The 16,692-nt window shown below is 49.0% G+C and overlaps 1 protein-coding gene across 4 annotated transcripts in view; it reads right to left on the bottom strand.

The window, feature by feature from the left end:
- LOC131910903 (core histone macro-H2A.1) overlaps positions 1-16,692 on the bottom strand; it is a 64,685-nt gene that overhangs the window by 43,452 nt on the left and 4,541 nt on the right. For all 4 annotated transcript variants that reach the window (XM_059262830.1, XM_059262831.1, XM_059262828.1 and 1 more), the window contains exon 2: positions 12,230-12,434. In XM_059262830.1, coding sequence (XP_059118813.1) covers positions 12,230-12,401 — 172 coding nt within the window. In that variant the 5' untranslated portion in view covers positions 12,402-12,434. The remainder of the gene's footprint in view (positions 1-12,229; positions 12,435-16,692) is intronic.

The raw sequence follows: 16,692 nt of genomic DNA, 5'->3' as shown, positions 1-16,692 counted from the left end.
GTAAATGCTGTGGCTTGGCCTGGGGATGACTCTGTGGCAACAGCATTTTCCAATCTGATAACCCATGTTCAATCCCAGAAACCACAGAAGCCTACAAGGTGATGTGCAAGATGGGGGGCAGAGACCCGAGGATCACCCAGAAGCTTCCAGGCCTAGAGTACACAGGGAAACAGCAGAAAGGAGACCCAGCCTCAAGAAGAGATGGTGCAGACTGACTCCCAGAAACTGTCCTCCCCAGAATTAATAAGCTGGAAGACTCAGAGGGCACTTACCCTGATCAGAAGTGCTTATCTAGAACGTGCAGAAAGAGATGGGGAAAAAATAAGACTAACAGAGGGGGATGAAACACTAATACATGTTAAATCTGTAATCTATAAAGAAAGACTGAGATACCGTCAAGTTCATAAACAACCTGAAGAGTATTTACCATCAACAGACATGGATCCCAGGTGGAAAAATGCACATTAAGGTTGTGCCATGCTTTGTGAAACCAAAAACATTTCAAGATGCTATAAGCTCCTCTTGACCCAAGAAAAACAGACCCTTAATGTAGAACTTGTCTGTTCTGCAGACAGTGGTGGCATAAATAAAAATGTCAGATTGCCACTTTAAGAGATATCATGAAAGGGAGTGGGGCAGAACTGAAAGAAACAACTGGAAAGGGGTCATTTCAGGGTCAGGTAGAAACTCCCAGGAATCTACAAGGATGACTCCAGCTAAGACTCTTAGAAATTAGAAATAATGGATACATAAACTGAACTGGCCATCTTCTGTGACCAGGCAAGCCTTCCAGTGGACACTAACCCAGCCACATAACCTTCCACCTACAGTCTGTCCTGCCTATGAGATATGCTGGGGTAAAGGTGGCACAGAGATTTTGGGAGTGGCCAACCAATGACTGGTCCAGCCTGAAATCCATGCCACGAGAGTGAGCCAACCCCTGACACATCTGGAGTGCCAGGACCCAGAGGCTGGCTGGTCCAGAGACCTAGCATAGAACCAAACAGGACTGGGAAAAAAATGTCAATGTAATGATGCCTAATGATATTCTGCTATTCCCATAGATTGGTGGGAACTGTCATCAGAGAGGCTTTATCCAGTAACTGATGGAAACAGATGCAGAGACCAATAGTCAAATATTAGGCCTAGCTTGGGGAATCCTGCTGAAGAGCGGGAGGAAGAATTGCAGGAACCAGAGGAGTCAAAGACATCACAAGAAAACCCACAGAATCAACCAACCTGGGCTCATAGAAGCTCACAGACAGAACTGAGAACCAGGGAGCCTGCGTGGGACTGACCTAGGCCTTCTGCATATATATATATGACAGTTGTGTAGCTTGGTCTTCTTGTGGGACTCCTAACAGTGGAAGCAGGGGCTGTCTGACTCTTTTGGGGAGACCCTCATACTGGGTTGGATTCCTCATACTGGGTTGCCTAGCCCAGCCTTAATACAAGGCAAAGTGCTTAGTCTTACTACAACTTGGTATGCATGTTTTGTTGATATCCATGGGAGACCTGCCCTTTTCTGAATAGAAATGGAGGAAGAGCGGATGGGGGGATGGGAGCAGAGGGGAGGTGGGGGGGAGAGACTGGGAGGAGAAGAGGGAGGGGAAACTGGGGTCGAGAGAGAGAGAGAGAGAGAGAGAGAGAGAGAGAGAGAGAGACAGACAGACAGACAGACAGACAGACAGACAGACACAGAGAGGACACAGAGAACCTTCATGATCACTGAAGTTTTTAGGCACTGTGGTTTACCTTCAATAAGGCAGAGATTTTCAACAAGTATACAAGTATGTGTGAACATCTATATAAACAATTCACCTCAACATAGACGTTACACTCTTGGCCAAAAACAAAACAAAACAAAAAACAAAAACAAAAACCTCAAAATAGACCACAGATCTAACTGTAGAGAATAAAACCCATAAAACCCCTAGCAGGTAACAGGAGAAAACCTAGGTGTCTTTGGGTTTGATGAACCCTCAACAGGCCATCTGTGAAAGACAGAGCATCTGACAGGTTAGCCTTCATTGAAACTCAGGAAACACTGTCAAGGGCTGGAAATGAGCTCAATGGCAAAGCATTGCCCAGCACTCATGAGGTCCCAGGGTCAATCCCCAGAACCACATTAACAAAGAAAAGAAAGAAAGGACGCCGTCCGGAGGACCAGTGGGGTGGTATTCACCTACAATCTCAGCACTGGGGATGCTGAGGCAGGAGGATTCTGAGTTTAAGCTCACCCTAGCCCTCGCTGACATAGATACAGAGTGATTTCTAGGCCAGCCTGGACTACAGCCTTCAAACCCGGGGGAGTGGCAGGGCGGAGTGTGGCGGCTCATGCCTTTAATCCCAGCACCGGAGAGGCAGACGTCTGCGAGTTCCAGGCAAGCCAGGGCTCCACAACGAGACCCTATCTCAAAACAACAAACTAAACAGACAAATAAGATAAATAAAGTCTGATATAAATGTTGTGATCCAACCCTGGGCCCTGGAAGAGAATGGGGATCTGGATCAACTACTTCAGAGTGCCCAGGTCCCATCTGCTCCTGGACAAGGCCATGGACTTTTTAGGAAAGCCTGATTAGCTGGTGTAATCCCTAACAACAACTATGCATGTCTTTATACCCACAGGTCAGTGTAATCTTCACCCCTCATCAAAGAAACTTCCCTTTGCAACAGAGAAACCACAGGCAATCAAAATGCAGAGCTGTGGAGTCCAGACTGAATGGATACATCTACAAAGCACTCTTGCACCTAAGGCTCTGGAAACACTGCAGAAAAGGGGACAAGAAACTGTAGTAAGAGCCAGAGAATGGGGAATTTGCCGTGTCTCCTAGTAATGTCAGAAGCTACACCCATCGTCTCACGACTGCCCAGCCGAGAGCTGAGCAAGGATGGTACCAATGGACACACCAAGGTGGAGAGGGAAAAACCCACAAGGCCTGGGAGCAGGGGAGGCAGTCTTCACCAGGGAAGAGCACACAACTGTTTGTCCAGTACCAAACGGTCAGCTCTGAAAACATACATACAAGTAACATATGGACTGAGCAGGTTATAGTTAGGAATATATATGTAAATAACATATCCATATTTGCATGCAGTAACAATGAAAGAAGAGGCCATGAATTTGAAGGAGTGTAGGGAAGGTTTGGGGGGTAGAAGGGAAGGGAAAAGTAATTATATTATCTCAAAAATCAAAAGTAAAAGACAGGAAGGAATAAGGAAGAAACAAACTAAAGCCATTTCAAGGGCTCTTAGAACTCAGTCTGGGAGCTCTACAGGTGCATATGCAATGGAGGAAGCCCTGCTCCACCTCCACATCTTGGGCGAGGCCTACCCTTGGCTTCCAGGCTGTTCCCTCTAGCCTACAGCATACCCCAAGGGAACCCATTAACTGCTGACAGTGCTCAGTTAGGGGAACAGTGCTGAACTGATTCTTGTCCAAGGGTTCCCTGGAGTCATCCATCCCCTCAGGAGATGAGGGGCTGAGGTCGCAGGTGGCCACAGCTCCTTCATCTCCTTAGTCACTTGACAGTCCACTCTGTAAGACTGTGCACCATTCTGTAATTTGTTAGCAAAAAGAACACTGAGAGTTCACATTAGTGACAGCCAGACTAGAACTGTTCACGCCTGCACACAGAAGCTGCAGCGCCAGCTGCTCCCTCTGGTTGCTGGGATTGCAGGTGCGTTTCAGTTTCCTAAACTTTAAACACAAAACCCTCACAAAGCCAGACAAGGAAACAGACCCGAACACCCTCTGCACTTTAAATTGCAGTGGCCAACTTTCTTTTTGTTGTAACCCTGACTTCTTAAAAATTTTGGCTTCTCATTTCTGTTTTGTTTTAATTTAAGGAAAATGAGGTTGGTATTGGCCTTTCAGGAAGTGTCATGCGCAGTCATGCACACAAGGGATGCAGGCATTCCGAGGGCTGTGGAGCATCACAGAGCCCAGCCTGAATAGATTCCTCTTTCACTATATTTTTAGCTGTGTTAGTTCAGGACACACTGGGGTGTCCCAGAAAGGAAAGCACAAAAAAGATGTGGGCCTCATTTCAAGGAAAGTGACAGATGAACTAACCGCAGGCCCTGCCTAAGGCAACCTTCGGTCTGTATGACCTCTTCTTTTCCTCCTCAGAAGTGGCAAGTGTGATCGCTGCTGGCTGCAAGGCACATCTGTGTAGCAAGGTGTGCTGCTAGGGAAGTGTTCTCTCCCCCTTCCCTAAGAGATGGGGTGGGAATGAGCTGTGGCGTATGCCACATTTAGCTGGAGTTAGAGACCAGAAGTCACATGGTGCATGGGTGAGGACCACCATTTTGTTGGCAGACCACCGGTTGGCAGGAAAACATCTAGCAGTCATTGCCTTGTTCTTGGGTTGTGGTACAGGCAGGCCCAAGACCTGAGCCTTGTTCTTGGGTTGTGGTACAGGCAGGCCCAAGACCTGAGCCTCATTCAGGCTGAATAGTGGCCATCAGATCACCCAGCGGCGGGGACTGCTTTCCAAGTTAGGAGCTAGACCTGAAACTTCACAACCATTAGTCAGTGCTGACCTGCAGCATTGACCATGAGAGGACACGGGAAGGCTCTGGCCAGGGATGAGATGGGAGAAGGAAGACCAAGATTAGAAACATGGAGGGTGGGGCTTGGGAAATGGAATGAAAAAGTAGGGATTAGCAATATGCAAATGCTGTCTTCATCATTGTATACATTTATAGATTTGACCCAAGCAAGACAGAAAAGCCACAGGCCACCACCTTGTCCTCCTACAAGATGCAAATAACATTATGACACTAGGTTTTTAAACAGCCCAGCTTTGAGTCCAATCAATGGTCCTGTAGGGATGGTCTATCTTGGTAGCTGGTAGTCAGCATTTCCCAGTCTGCTTAACTACATGATACCCTTTGCTAGTGGATTTCCTTTTGGTACACAGGCTTAAGTCTCTAGAAAGTTAAATACAGAATAAAGTGTGTGATGAGATCACATAACAGGGTATCTAGACAAAAACAGGAAAGTGGTCTGATCACGAAGAACGAGGCCTGTTCTCTCAGGGCTTGGGCTGAGAGGCCACAAAGGTTCTTCCTTCCAGGGCAAGCTTCTTGAAGGCAGAGCTCATGTCTCCAGTCCCAGTGCAAGAGTGATTCACAAAGCATGAGCACACAGCCTCCCAAGGGAACTAACTCAGATATTTCAGCACCATCTACATTATGGGTTCTCTGTGGAGGAGACCTAGGTGTTCCTAGGTCCAGCTTGGAGAGTCAATGCCAAGCCAGAACAAAGTTCTGTCTTTAAGGTGACACTCTGTGTCTCCTAACTTAACTCTCCTCAGATGCTACCTTTTCTGGGCTTGCTGTCCCTGACTGTGTCATGGCAAAGCTTTTCTATAGATATTTCTTATTTTCATTCTCTCTCTCTCTCTCTCTCTCTCTCTCTCTCTCTCTCTCTCTCTCTCTCTCTCTCTCTCTCTCTCCCCCTCCCCCCCCCCCCCGCCTCTCTCTCTAGTATGGATCTGGTCATCCCCTGATTTTAGCCACAGACATATCATCACTTAAATGTCACCCCACACCAAGGAACTCCCAGGGGAGCAGAAGTAATTACCCATGTCTTTTCTAATTTTTTTAAGATTTATTTATTTTATATGTATGAGTATTTTGCCTATATGTATGAGCACCACATGCATACCTGTGCCCTTGAAGACACCAGATCCCTGATACTGGAGTTACAGACCGTTCAGTTGTGAGCTGCCATGTGGTTGCTGAGAACTGAAAATAGGTCCTCTGGAAAAGCAGTCTGTGCTCTTAACCTCTGAGCCATCTCTTCAGGCCCCAAGTCCCATTTCTTACATCATACTTCCCACTGTTGACACTGTGCTGAGCTCAGGAGAGGCTCTATGGTTTTCTGGGACTGCAGCAAGAGCCAAATGTCCTCCAAATATCACTCATCATAAAGTTCCCCGGTGAGCTGGAAAGACTGCAGTTAAGAGTGGTTGCTGCTTTTACAGAGGACCAGTTTGGTTCCCCGCATCCACGTCAGGCAGCTCACAATTGCCTATAACTCCAGTTCCAGGGGATCCTATGCCCTCTTCTGGCCTCTGCAGGCACCTGCACTCACATTCACATACTCTCCCCACACCCTATACACATACATATATACGCGATTCAAAAAAAAAAAATCTTTTTTTTTTTTTAAGGTCCCCAATACTATGAGATCAAAGATGATGGCTGGGTAGAATCTCCTTGACTAGCTCACTGTCCCCCATGTTAACACTTGTCTTGTTCTGCTGCTGATTGTGTAATATGAAATGCAAGCTACATGTTCTAGAAGCAGTATCAGTATACACAACACTCTGAAGAGGTAGGGCTGCTCTGATCTCTTGGCTGGGAGACCAAGAGCCAGGAGGCTATAGCAAAGCTGAGGCACTCCAGGGACATGCAGACGACTAGGCCTGGGAAGGGCTGGGCCAGGCTTTGACCACAGTGCAGGGGTTTGGAGAAGAAGGCTGTTAGACCCAGGCTTCTTCCAGATGCTCCTGCTCACTCCTTTTAACCTCAGCAGGTATCTGACCGGGCTCCTCACCCAAGAGCCAGAACCAACGCCAGCTTCAGAGCAAGATGCACTACCACCTCCTCACATCCCCCCATCCTTAAGAGGAACAGGAAAGACAAGATGCATGGCTGATCCAGAAAATACAATTTCCACAGGGTGTAGCCATGCTCCTAGCCTCTGGTTCACAGGGCACCACCAGCTCAATACCTTCCCAGGCTGGTTTGGCCTCAGCTCTGGCATAATTGGCCAAGAGCTGGGCCCTCTCAGCTCCTCCATAGCCTGGAAAATCCTTCACATTTCCAAGAACTCAAGACACAGGGGACCTTCAGCACCAGAAGAAAGAGTTTGCCAAGGATGTGTCTTGAGGTGTCCAATGATGGAGGCTTTCAGAAGAGTCCAGCAACAGTTCTAAGACATCCTGTGGGTGCCTGGAGAGACTAGGTCTATGGATCAGTGGGAGAGACAAGTCACAGTGGGCAAGGACAGCTCCCCTTACCATCCTTAAGGGAAGTGTCAATCCAGTCACCTCAGAATAGAACTTGTGGAGACTGCCTACCTCTCTATGTTCTCCTTTGGCACACAGAGTACACCATCATGAGGACTCTGCAGCTGCTCCTACCTCTGCCTTAGAGCTCACTGGGACAGGGGCTGGGTTGCTCATCTTACAAACAGTAAAGCAGCCCTAGGTCAGAATGACAGTTAATACTGTCAGCTTGGCAGGACCTAGAATCACCCAGGAGACACACCAGGGCATGTATATAAGGGAGTTTCTAATTGGGCTAATTAAGGCAGGAAAGCCTACCCTAAATACAGGCAGTAGCATCCTATGTGCTGGTATCCCAGACAGAGTGAAGAGGAGAAAGCAAGCTGAACCAGCGTCCATGTTTCCTGACTGGCCACAGTGTGAGCAGCTACCATCTCCTGCCACTGCCTCCTGCTATCAGCGACTCTATCTTCAAACTGTGAGCCAGAATAAAGGTTTTCAAGTCATTTAGTCAGGGTTCTTGTCCCAGAAACAAGACTAACACAGCTGGTCACTGAGGGACCCTCCTGTGTCTCCAGCAGCCCTTCCAAAGGAAGGAGGCCAGCTCATCTTTCAAATGGACATCCCCAATGCCATGCCTGCCATGGTTTAACTTCCCCCGAGTCTGGGCCATGCAGAGAAGGCAATCTCTCTGCAGGGTGCAGGAAACTAGACATACAGAGCAGTTTTAACAACATCCTCAGGAGACAGTTTCTGATACCTGCTCAGTGTCCCGCTTCTGTCTCCCAGCACAGGTGGTCCTGTCTCATCATCGCCTGTCACTTTCCTGTACCTGTTCTGGAACAAAGTCCTCTGGGGTGGGCTGGGACTGTACCAAACACATCACAGCCCACGGTGAGGATCTGCTAGGTCAATGAGACTTCCCTGCAACACCTGCCTTGTATCACAGCACAGTATCTGATGCTCATCTTGACTAGACTCCAAGATGATGGAAGGCTGATCTCTGCTTTCTTTCTATACTTTCCTCATGCCTGAGTGTGGGACTAGCACCCAGCAGGTGTGGAGAGCAGGGGAACTGACCGCAGAAACTTCCCCCAGCTCTTACAGTATGGCCTGACACCAAGGCCCTCCCGAGGCTGTAGTGATATTGTGTTCCCCAAAATATTGTGCACCCTAATAAACTTATCTGGGGTCAGAGAACAGAACAGCCACTAGATATAGAGGCCAGAAAATGGTGGCACACACGCCTTTAATCCTATCACTTGGGAGGCAGAGATCCATCCAGATCTCTGTGAGTTTAAAGCCACGCTGGAAACAATCAGGCATGGTAACTCACGCCTTTAATCCCAGGAAGTGATGGCAGAAAGCAGAAAGGTATATAAGGCGTGAAAACCAGGAACTAGAAGCATTTGGCTGGTTAAGCTTTCAGGCTTTTGAGCAGCAGTTCAGCTGAGATCCATTTGGATGAGGACACAGAGGCTTCCAGTCTGAGGAAACAGGATCAGCTAAGGAATTGGCAAGGTGAGGAAGCTGTGGCTTGTTCTGCTTCTCTGATCTTCCAGCATTCACCCCAATACCTGGCCCCAGGTTTGTTTTTGTTAATAAGACTCTTTAAGACTCATGCTACACGAGGCCTATGGGGACATCTCCTTCCAACCCCCTAAAGTTTTCCCTGACGGTGAATCTCTAGGCCCAGGGTTGATCAGGCACCCCTTTGCTCTGCTCATGCCCATTCTGAACACAGCACTTACTCTGGATAGAGCTCCACAGAGTAGAGCCTGTTCTGCCCCATCACTGTGTTCTCATGCAGAGCACAACACAGTACCTGGCAAACAGTAGGTACTCAATAAGTGTGCAAGATGAGTGAGAAAAAGTCTTCAGTAAAACAAAAGCAAAGGCAGAACAGAAAGGGGAGTTGGTCCACCTCTCCTTTCACTAAGGACCCCAAAGCAAGACTGAGAACAGGGAGACACCTAAAACTTCCAGCTACCCCTGCCTGTCACATTCTGACCCCACAGACCGAGTGCTGGGACCCTCTGAGAGCAGTCACAGTGCATGCAGCAGTGTTCTGAGGGGCTCGCTGGACACAGCCCCTGTGCCCATCGGATGCTTCTCCATCAAGAAACAGGATACAGGGACCTCACAGGTGACAGTGCAGCGCTGACCACTGTATTCTCCCGAGTTACATGGGCCAGGCATGTGATGGGCAGTGCCAGGATGTTCATGCCAAGGACTAAAGCCGTGTACAGGCAGATACGATGTGTATTCAGTTAGCAGCAGCCCTACTGGAAGAGCTTTATACAACAAAACATCGCACACTTCATTGGGCAAAGAAGGCCTCTGCGCTGTCCCCAGTCATGGGCTGCCCCTGCCGACCTTCTCCATTATGAGCACCACCACGTACGACCATAGCAGGAGGGAGCAGCGTAGGCGCAGCATGGTCAAGGTCTCCAGAACCATGCACAAGGATCTTCACCTCGGTCTCCTAAGTAGTGGGCTCAGATCCGTAAGGAGACAGACACAGACGAGACACTTCTACAGATACCCGCGGGGCGATAGGGAGCAGCTGCCTGAGATAGGGGAGCAACGGTACTGTCCCCTCACACCTCACTAACCAAACACAAGAAGCTCTGGGGAAGAAATGAAACTCAGGCTGCATTTAACCTACTGAGAGCGTCTGTGGCAGCAGGGGGGCATCGTGGTGTGAGGAGGCCAAGACAATGGCTTTCCCATCTTGCTCTAAAGAAGCTGCTATGGTACCCAGAGAGCAGGGATAACTGTCTCCATCTGAGCTGTAAGCAAAGTGGGCCCAGAAAGGTGAAGTGACTCAGCTTGGTCACAATGTGTGTAGAACTATGGAGTCCTCTGCTTTCTATCCAGTCACCCCTCCCGTCCCTCTGGCTGACTGCCGACGCTGCCCATTATGCCCAAGTCAGCTTCAGTTACCAACCTGATACACCTGGGAAGAGGGAGCCTCACAAGGAACTGACTCCAACAGACTGGCCTGTGGGTACATCTGGGGCATTTTCTTGATGGCTAATTGATGCAGGAGGACCCCCCCCCATACTGTGGGCAGTGCCATCCGTGGGCAGGTGGGCCTGGGCTGTGTAAAAGGAGCTGAGCACACAGCTGGAAGCAGGCCAGGAGGCAGTACCCCATGGGCTCTCTCTTCAGTTCCACCCCAAGTTTCTGCTGTGGCTTTGCCTGATGAAGGATCATAACCGGGAAGCTAAATAAACTCTCTCCTTCCACCAAATTGCTCTTAGTCAATGTTTTACCACAGGAACCAAGAAACAACCAGAACCCTGGGTACTCCACCTAAACTCTAGGCCTGTTTCCTCATCTAGAGTGAGAACCATGCCCAGCCCACACTAACAGGTTTGCCACCTGTGAGCACATTTCCCAAGCAGAAAGCCAAAAGTCCCAAAATATGTGTAAACGCCTCATGACTCCAACAAAATGACTACTTTTTAAAGCTTGATAATCATGAGAATGTCGCCTCCCTCGTGACTGTGTCTGCTCCAGGGAGGCCTGAGATTTGCCATGGGGAGAGGTGTGGGCAATGCGGGAGCAGTCCAGCAACTCTGCTACTAGCTGTGCCAGTTCAGAAGAGGTGCCCTGTCTTGCTCAATCTCTTCTTCTCTTAGAGGAGAAGCAGCTACAAGAATCACGGAGCTACTTCCTAGTACCCAGGAAGCTCACCCTACTAATAAGTGCCATTACAAAAGACAGCAGCATCTGGGCCTTCTGGGCCCCTTAAAGGGTATGTGCAGACTAGGCGTGTCCTCTTACGCTCTGAGGCCTCATTTTCTCTTCACTAAAACCAGGGACAGTATGTGTCCTTGCCCAGCTGGTCTCCTGCAATGGGGCCACAGTCAGACCTGTCCGAACGACCATACGGTGGCTGACTCCAAGACCGGGACAAGCAAAGTTCCAAGTGAGACTTAAGGCATCCCACTGAGCTCAACAGCAAGAAAACCTACAGAAAGCAATGAGAATGTGGAACAGGAGCTTAAGAACCAGCTTTTCTTCCACCCAGGGCCAGTCTGAGCATTAAAATGAGCTATGACGAGTGAAGAATTACACACCAAGTTAGGAAATCATGAGCCAATCCTGATCGCACAAAAATAAGAAGGGAAGGGGAGTGGGGGTGGAGAACATCTGATTGACAGAAGAAAGCCACCTAGGATATACAGAATGAGAGAAATGAAAAAAAAAAAAACCCTCTATTTTATAACTACCATGATTTCAAGGTCATCCTCAGCTCTGTAGAGTTGGGGGATAAGCTGGGCTACATGAGACTTTGTCTCAATAAATAAATAAATACTAACCCAAACCCCAACTCCTTGTTCAACATACCCACCACAGTCTAAGGGCTCTCTAGGGTTAAGATCATCCTGGGAGACTAAAGACGCTGGCTGAAGGATAGCTGTGGTAAGAGATGTGTAGAAAGCTGGTATCTGCCACTTCAGATGAATGAGGGACAGGACAAGCCCACACCAGAAACAGAGAGTAAGAGTCAACACCACCCCTGCTTCGCCTGCAAAGCAAAGCCAAAATCTCCTATCACGAGAGCAGCCCAGACCGAAGAACATGTGGCAAGATAAGTGGCATGGATGCTTTAACATGTCCGTGTAATGGGAGACTAAACCTGGAGCCCTTCAAGATGACACAGGACAAGGCAAACCTGATGGGTATGTGCAATCCAAGATACTGAAATGGATCCTGAATCAAGAAAGAAACCTGCCGGGCGGTGGTGGCGCACACCTTTAATCCCAGCACTCGGGAGGCAGAGCCAGGCGGATCTCTGTGAGTTCGAGGCCAACCTGGGCTACCAAGTGAGTCCCAGGAAAGGCGCAAAGCTACACAGAGAAACCCTGTCTCGAAAAACCAAAAAAGAAAGAAACCTGAAGTCATAGATGGCGTTATTAGGGTAACTCTGAAAACTTAAAAATGAGGTACCTAACTGCCAAAAATAAATACAGAAGAGTCAGTGCACAAAAATGTGGGGAAGGGGGCCAAGTAATCGAGGTAAAATGTTAGCAACTGGCAGATCCAGGTAAAAATGATTCTTGTTCTAGTCTGTGACTTTTCCAGAAATTTAAAGAAGCTTCTTTAAGTAGGAAAAGATCCTGTGAGTCCTTGGCAAGCTCACAGACCCACCACATCCACCCCACGGTGCCACAGCTGGCTTGGGAACTAACCTGTCAGGTATTCCAGGACAGCAGCCATGTACACAGGTGCCCCCACGCCAATCCGGTATTTAGGGTGGCCTTTTTTGATGTACCGCAGCATCCGTCCCACAGGGAATATGACTCCTGCCTTGGCTGACCGGGAGGTCTTGGTAGATTTCTTCTTCCCACCACGGCTCGACATGGCGGTGGCCCCAGAAGCAGATCAGCAAGTTCACTGTGAAGGTAAGAAGCACACAGTCAGGGACACTGGGGACAGCTCACTCCCCATTTTCCAGGTACAGACGCGGCAGGCAGCTACTGAGTCCACTTAGCCTGCCAAGTCATTTATGTGCTTGGAAAGAGCTGAGTCCTGCAAAGAGAATACAGTTGTGTATATTTTATCCTGTGACATCAATTTTATTGGCCACTTCCATTTAAATGTTATACTGACAACGACTGCTCTTAAGTGTCTTGCCTTTATGCCTCATGGTGTAAAAAATAATAAAAATAATGGGATTTCCTATTATGTTCTACACCTCTTTAATAATTGTATTTTTATGTACTTGAGACTGGAATAATAAATCTGCAGTAAAAAGGAAAGAAAACTATGGTCTTCACCTAGAACAAGGACATAAAGCCAAGAGGCTGGAATCTGTAATGAAAATCGTGTTCTCTCTCTAGGACCCTGGCCTATGACAGGCAAGAGCAGTGAGGAAAAGCCAGAAGCCACAGGTGGCAGTTGAAAGAGGCCTTCTGAGCACATGCGGTCCACTGGGCTGCCTTGGAGAAGAGCGTCGTCGCCGGCTTTGCTTGTCCACTCCCACCACACAGCCCTTGCCCAGAGGATGTTCCTCAGCTGTGACTGGACTCGACTCATCCCATGTTAACCAGGTGGTCACAGGCATCTGCAAAGTTCTTCCTCACTAACTGCTCTCCTCCTCCTCTCTACCCTGCAGGCCGGGCAATCTTGTCACATCCATATCTGAATGTGTCCCAGCCCTGATCTAAGAGCTTACTAAGACCACCACAAATCCCAAAGTAAGAAAAATCATGATCCTCGGCCACCACTATGCAATGCCATAGAAATCCAGGCCCGCCACACAAATCTAACTTGGCTTCACATCACTGTGAGTTAAACTCCGACACAGAGATTCGTGGGGTACCCCACAAAGGTCCTCCTGCTTTTCCTCTTCACACATCTGCACTGACTCGCCCCGCCCCCGCCCGGTCAGGCCTCCTTTGTCCCCTTTCTCTGTGCTGTCAATCATCTCTGACCTACTGTCCAGAATCTCAGCTCCATGAGCTTCAGGCCACAGCAGTGATGGCCCTGATTCCAGCTTCTCCTACAGACCACAAATGGATGGAGGGCCGAACCTGCACTTGTAGGGTGGCAAAGGCTTACATGAAGTGTACACTATTGGAACTTTGCTGGGCAAAGGTGGTCCCTGCCCTCCCAAGGTGGCGTCGAGAGAGATGATTAATAATAACCTGAGAGTCACTTAAATTATAAGTGAACAAATGTAAAACTGGAGTGTGAAGCCAGTGTGGGGTGCTGAAGGATAACTGTGAGGGATACCGGGTGATTCTGGAGTCTCCCTGATGCAATCCTATTGCTCACTGAACCAAATGAACAGGTCTCCAGATGCTAAGACTCTGAGGTCAGGCTCCATGATGTGTGGGCCTTCCAGTTCTAAAGACTGTGCCTATGAGCACAAAGGCCCCAGGGCTAGGAGTTCTTGTTATTCTGACATTCTTTAGCTTAGGGGCTGTGGTCCACACTAACATCTGCCGGCTAGAGACACAGCTGTGAGGGCCACAGACAACAAAATTCCTGGGCATGCTGAGGCAGCCACATTGCAGCAGAGGTAAGGTAGCTCCAGCCGCTGCCAGGAGCCCTGCACTGTGCCATATCCAAGGTCTTAAGGTCTTGGGACAATTAAAGAGGGTCAGAAGCAATGAGCTGACCTCTGTGGCAACACTGTTCCAGGACACACCATGCCCAGGTACCTGGGCTCACTGAGCATGCAGTGTGGGTGGCACATATATACCTGTTTGCAGAGAGTTGTCACTGATTCCTATAACCTTTGGCTTAGCAAATGCGTTTCACAGACCAACAACCCAAGATCTTCAGAGCTTTTATTGCCAGTGTCTCTCCCCTCTTTCGGCAGGAGCAGCCTGTGGTCAGGGGTGATTGCCAGCAGCTCAGCACCTTTATGACATGTGCACAGACCAGCTGTTCCCCCAGAAGACCTACAGGTGTATCTGGGCTGCCTCTGTGGACCTGCCAAGTCCTACACATGCTCACTCTTTAAGAGTGATATTCCTTCTGTTTCCTTCTCTGACAGTAGCCAAGGGTCTTTATACAAAAAAGCTAAGGACACTCTGTCCCTATGTCAGTGTATAGCTGGCTACCAGACTCCTATGGCAAAGGCCCACGTATCAGTCCTACAGGCACCTTAAGGTTCTCTGGGTCTCTAGGCCCCCTCAGTGGCAATACTGTACACCATACAACCCAAACAGGTGTAAGTGTGGCCCCTATTTCCTGCTGGCCTCCAGAGCCCCCAAGTAATAGCAAAGTTTTGCCCAAGCCATCTGCAGAACTCCCCCACCCCTCCCTCACCCGCTTTGCATTTTTACCTCTCATTGTAGCTAACCGCAGGCTTTCTCCAGACCAGAGCCGCTTCTGCCTCCTCCCCATCTCCTTGAGCTCTGAGAAAGCATCTTTATCTATTTCCACAGCACTGTTTCCTGGTATCCTTGCTGGCTCAGGAGCCCCGGGCCACCTCTGACATCCTGTGCCCATCATCACCCTGTTTCTCCCACCTGGAATGTCCTCTGCTCTCCTCTTCACACACACCCTTCTCAGCCCTGGCCACAGCCAGAAAGACCACTGCTCCACGGTTCCATAGCCTTGCGTCAGCTCGTGTATGTGCCTGCGCAATTCAACTGAAATGCAAGTAACCACTGCTCATCACATCCCCAAAGCCACTGTGCTGGTGAGGAACATGCCCACATCTCATCATGGTGTCCGAGGCTTCACTAACGCAGCAGCCCCTTGGTTCTGCCATGGCAGGTGGGTGGCCGTGGTTCTGTTACACTCGGCTGTTCTTTCTGCACTTCTATCTACAGTTAGTTCCCCAAGCTCTGAAAGAATTCTAAGGCCTGAGCCTCCTCACCGACAGCAGTGCATGGTGGGCTTTAAGCATGCTTTGCCCAATTACTTCCTACCTGCAGTCTCCAGAGAAGCCTGTGTATGCGGGCCAGGTCCTGCCTGCTCTGAGGTCTCTGGTGTATGGGCAGCTCCAGCTCAGCTCTACTGTGGGGAAAGTGGCCATGGGAGAAGAGGCTATAGATCAGGCATCGTGATCTATAATGAGTTCCACACCCGACCTGCTTCGCGGCTCTACTAGTGGGCATGTGGCCTCATTCAAGTGACTTAACCCCTCTGAACCTTTTGTTTTCATATGTCAGTTAGAGATGATGGCAGAAAGGACCTTCAAGGATTGGTGGGAAAACTGGTTGAGTGTGTGAGTAAGGGGGCTGACACCCTGAGCCACTGCTCAACTGTTACCCAAAACACAGGACACGTAAGACAAGAGACAGCATCTCCTTGCATGATAGGCCTTAGACAGACACTTGTCCTGATCAGGGCACTATTGCTAAGCTGCCATTAAATAAGTCCCCACAACTTATTTCTCACTCATAACAATTCCTGCTATGCTTTACACATGTGACCCCCAAAGGCTCACATGTTAGATTAGTCTCCATTTTGGGGATAAGGGGTATCGACTTTAAGAAGGGGGGCTAGTGGGATTCCAGTACTGGCTCCTCCAGACTCCTCTGCCTCTTACCATATGATCATGATATGATATATGACATGACATGATATATGATATGATATATGACATGATATATGATATGATATATGATCATGCTCACCCCACCCCCAAAAGCAGTGTAATATGTGTCAGGAGGGTCTCATCTGAGCTAAGCTGAGGCTGGCACCATACCCACGAACCTTCAAAACTGTGCACTAAGCAAATTTCTTTGTAAAGGTACCTAACCTCAGATAGTTCGTGAGAGGAGCAGAGAAGCAAATACAGGTCCAGGGAAGGTTTCAGTGACTGGCAGTCACATCTCTACGTCGCCTAGACCCAGACCCCCATCTCTGACTCTGCCATCTTTAGTGCCTCATTCCCAAGGCTGCACGGAACGGGGACATCGTGGAGGGTAACCCACGGATTTTTAGGGGCTGGGTCTCAAAACAGGTACACCACCACTAATCATGATCCACCAGTCAGAACTTGGCCACGCATCTATATGTAACTACAAGAGGGGCTGTGAGAGGCCATATGACAAATCGGTTTGAAAGCTGACTTTGAAGCCATGGTCTGAGCAGCAAGTGTAACCTGTGTCCTACATGGAGCCTGACCTGAGGGAAGGACAGTCCTACAGTGTGGACAAGATGACTTTCCAAGCATTCGGCCTCTTCT

The sequence above is a fragment of the Peromyscus eremicus genome, chromosome 5, assembly GCF_949786415.1.
Source record: "Peromyscus eremicus chromosome 5, PerEre_H2_v1, whole genome shotgun sequence".
Lineage (NCBI taxonomy): Eukaryota > Metazoa > Chordata > Mammalia > Rodentia > Cricetidae > Peromyscus > Peromyscus eremicus.
This window is presented reverse-complemented; position numbering and strand designations above follow the sequence as displayed.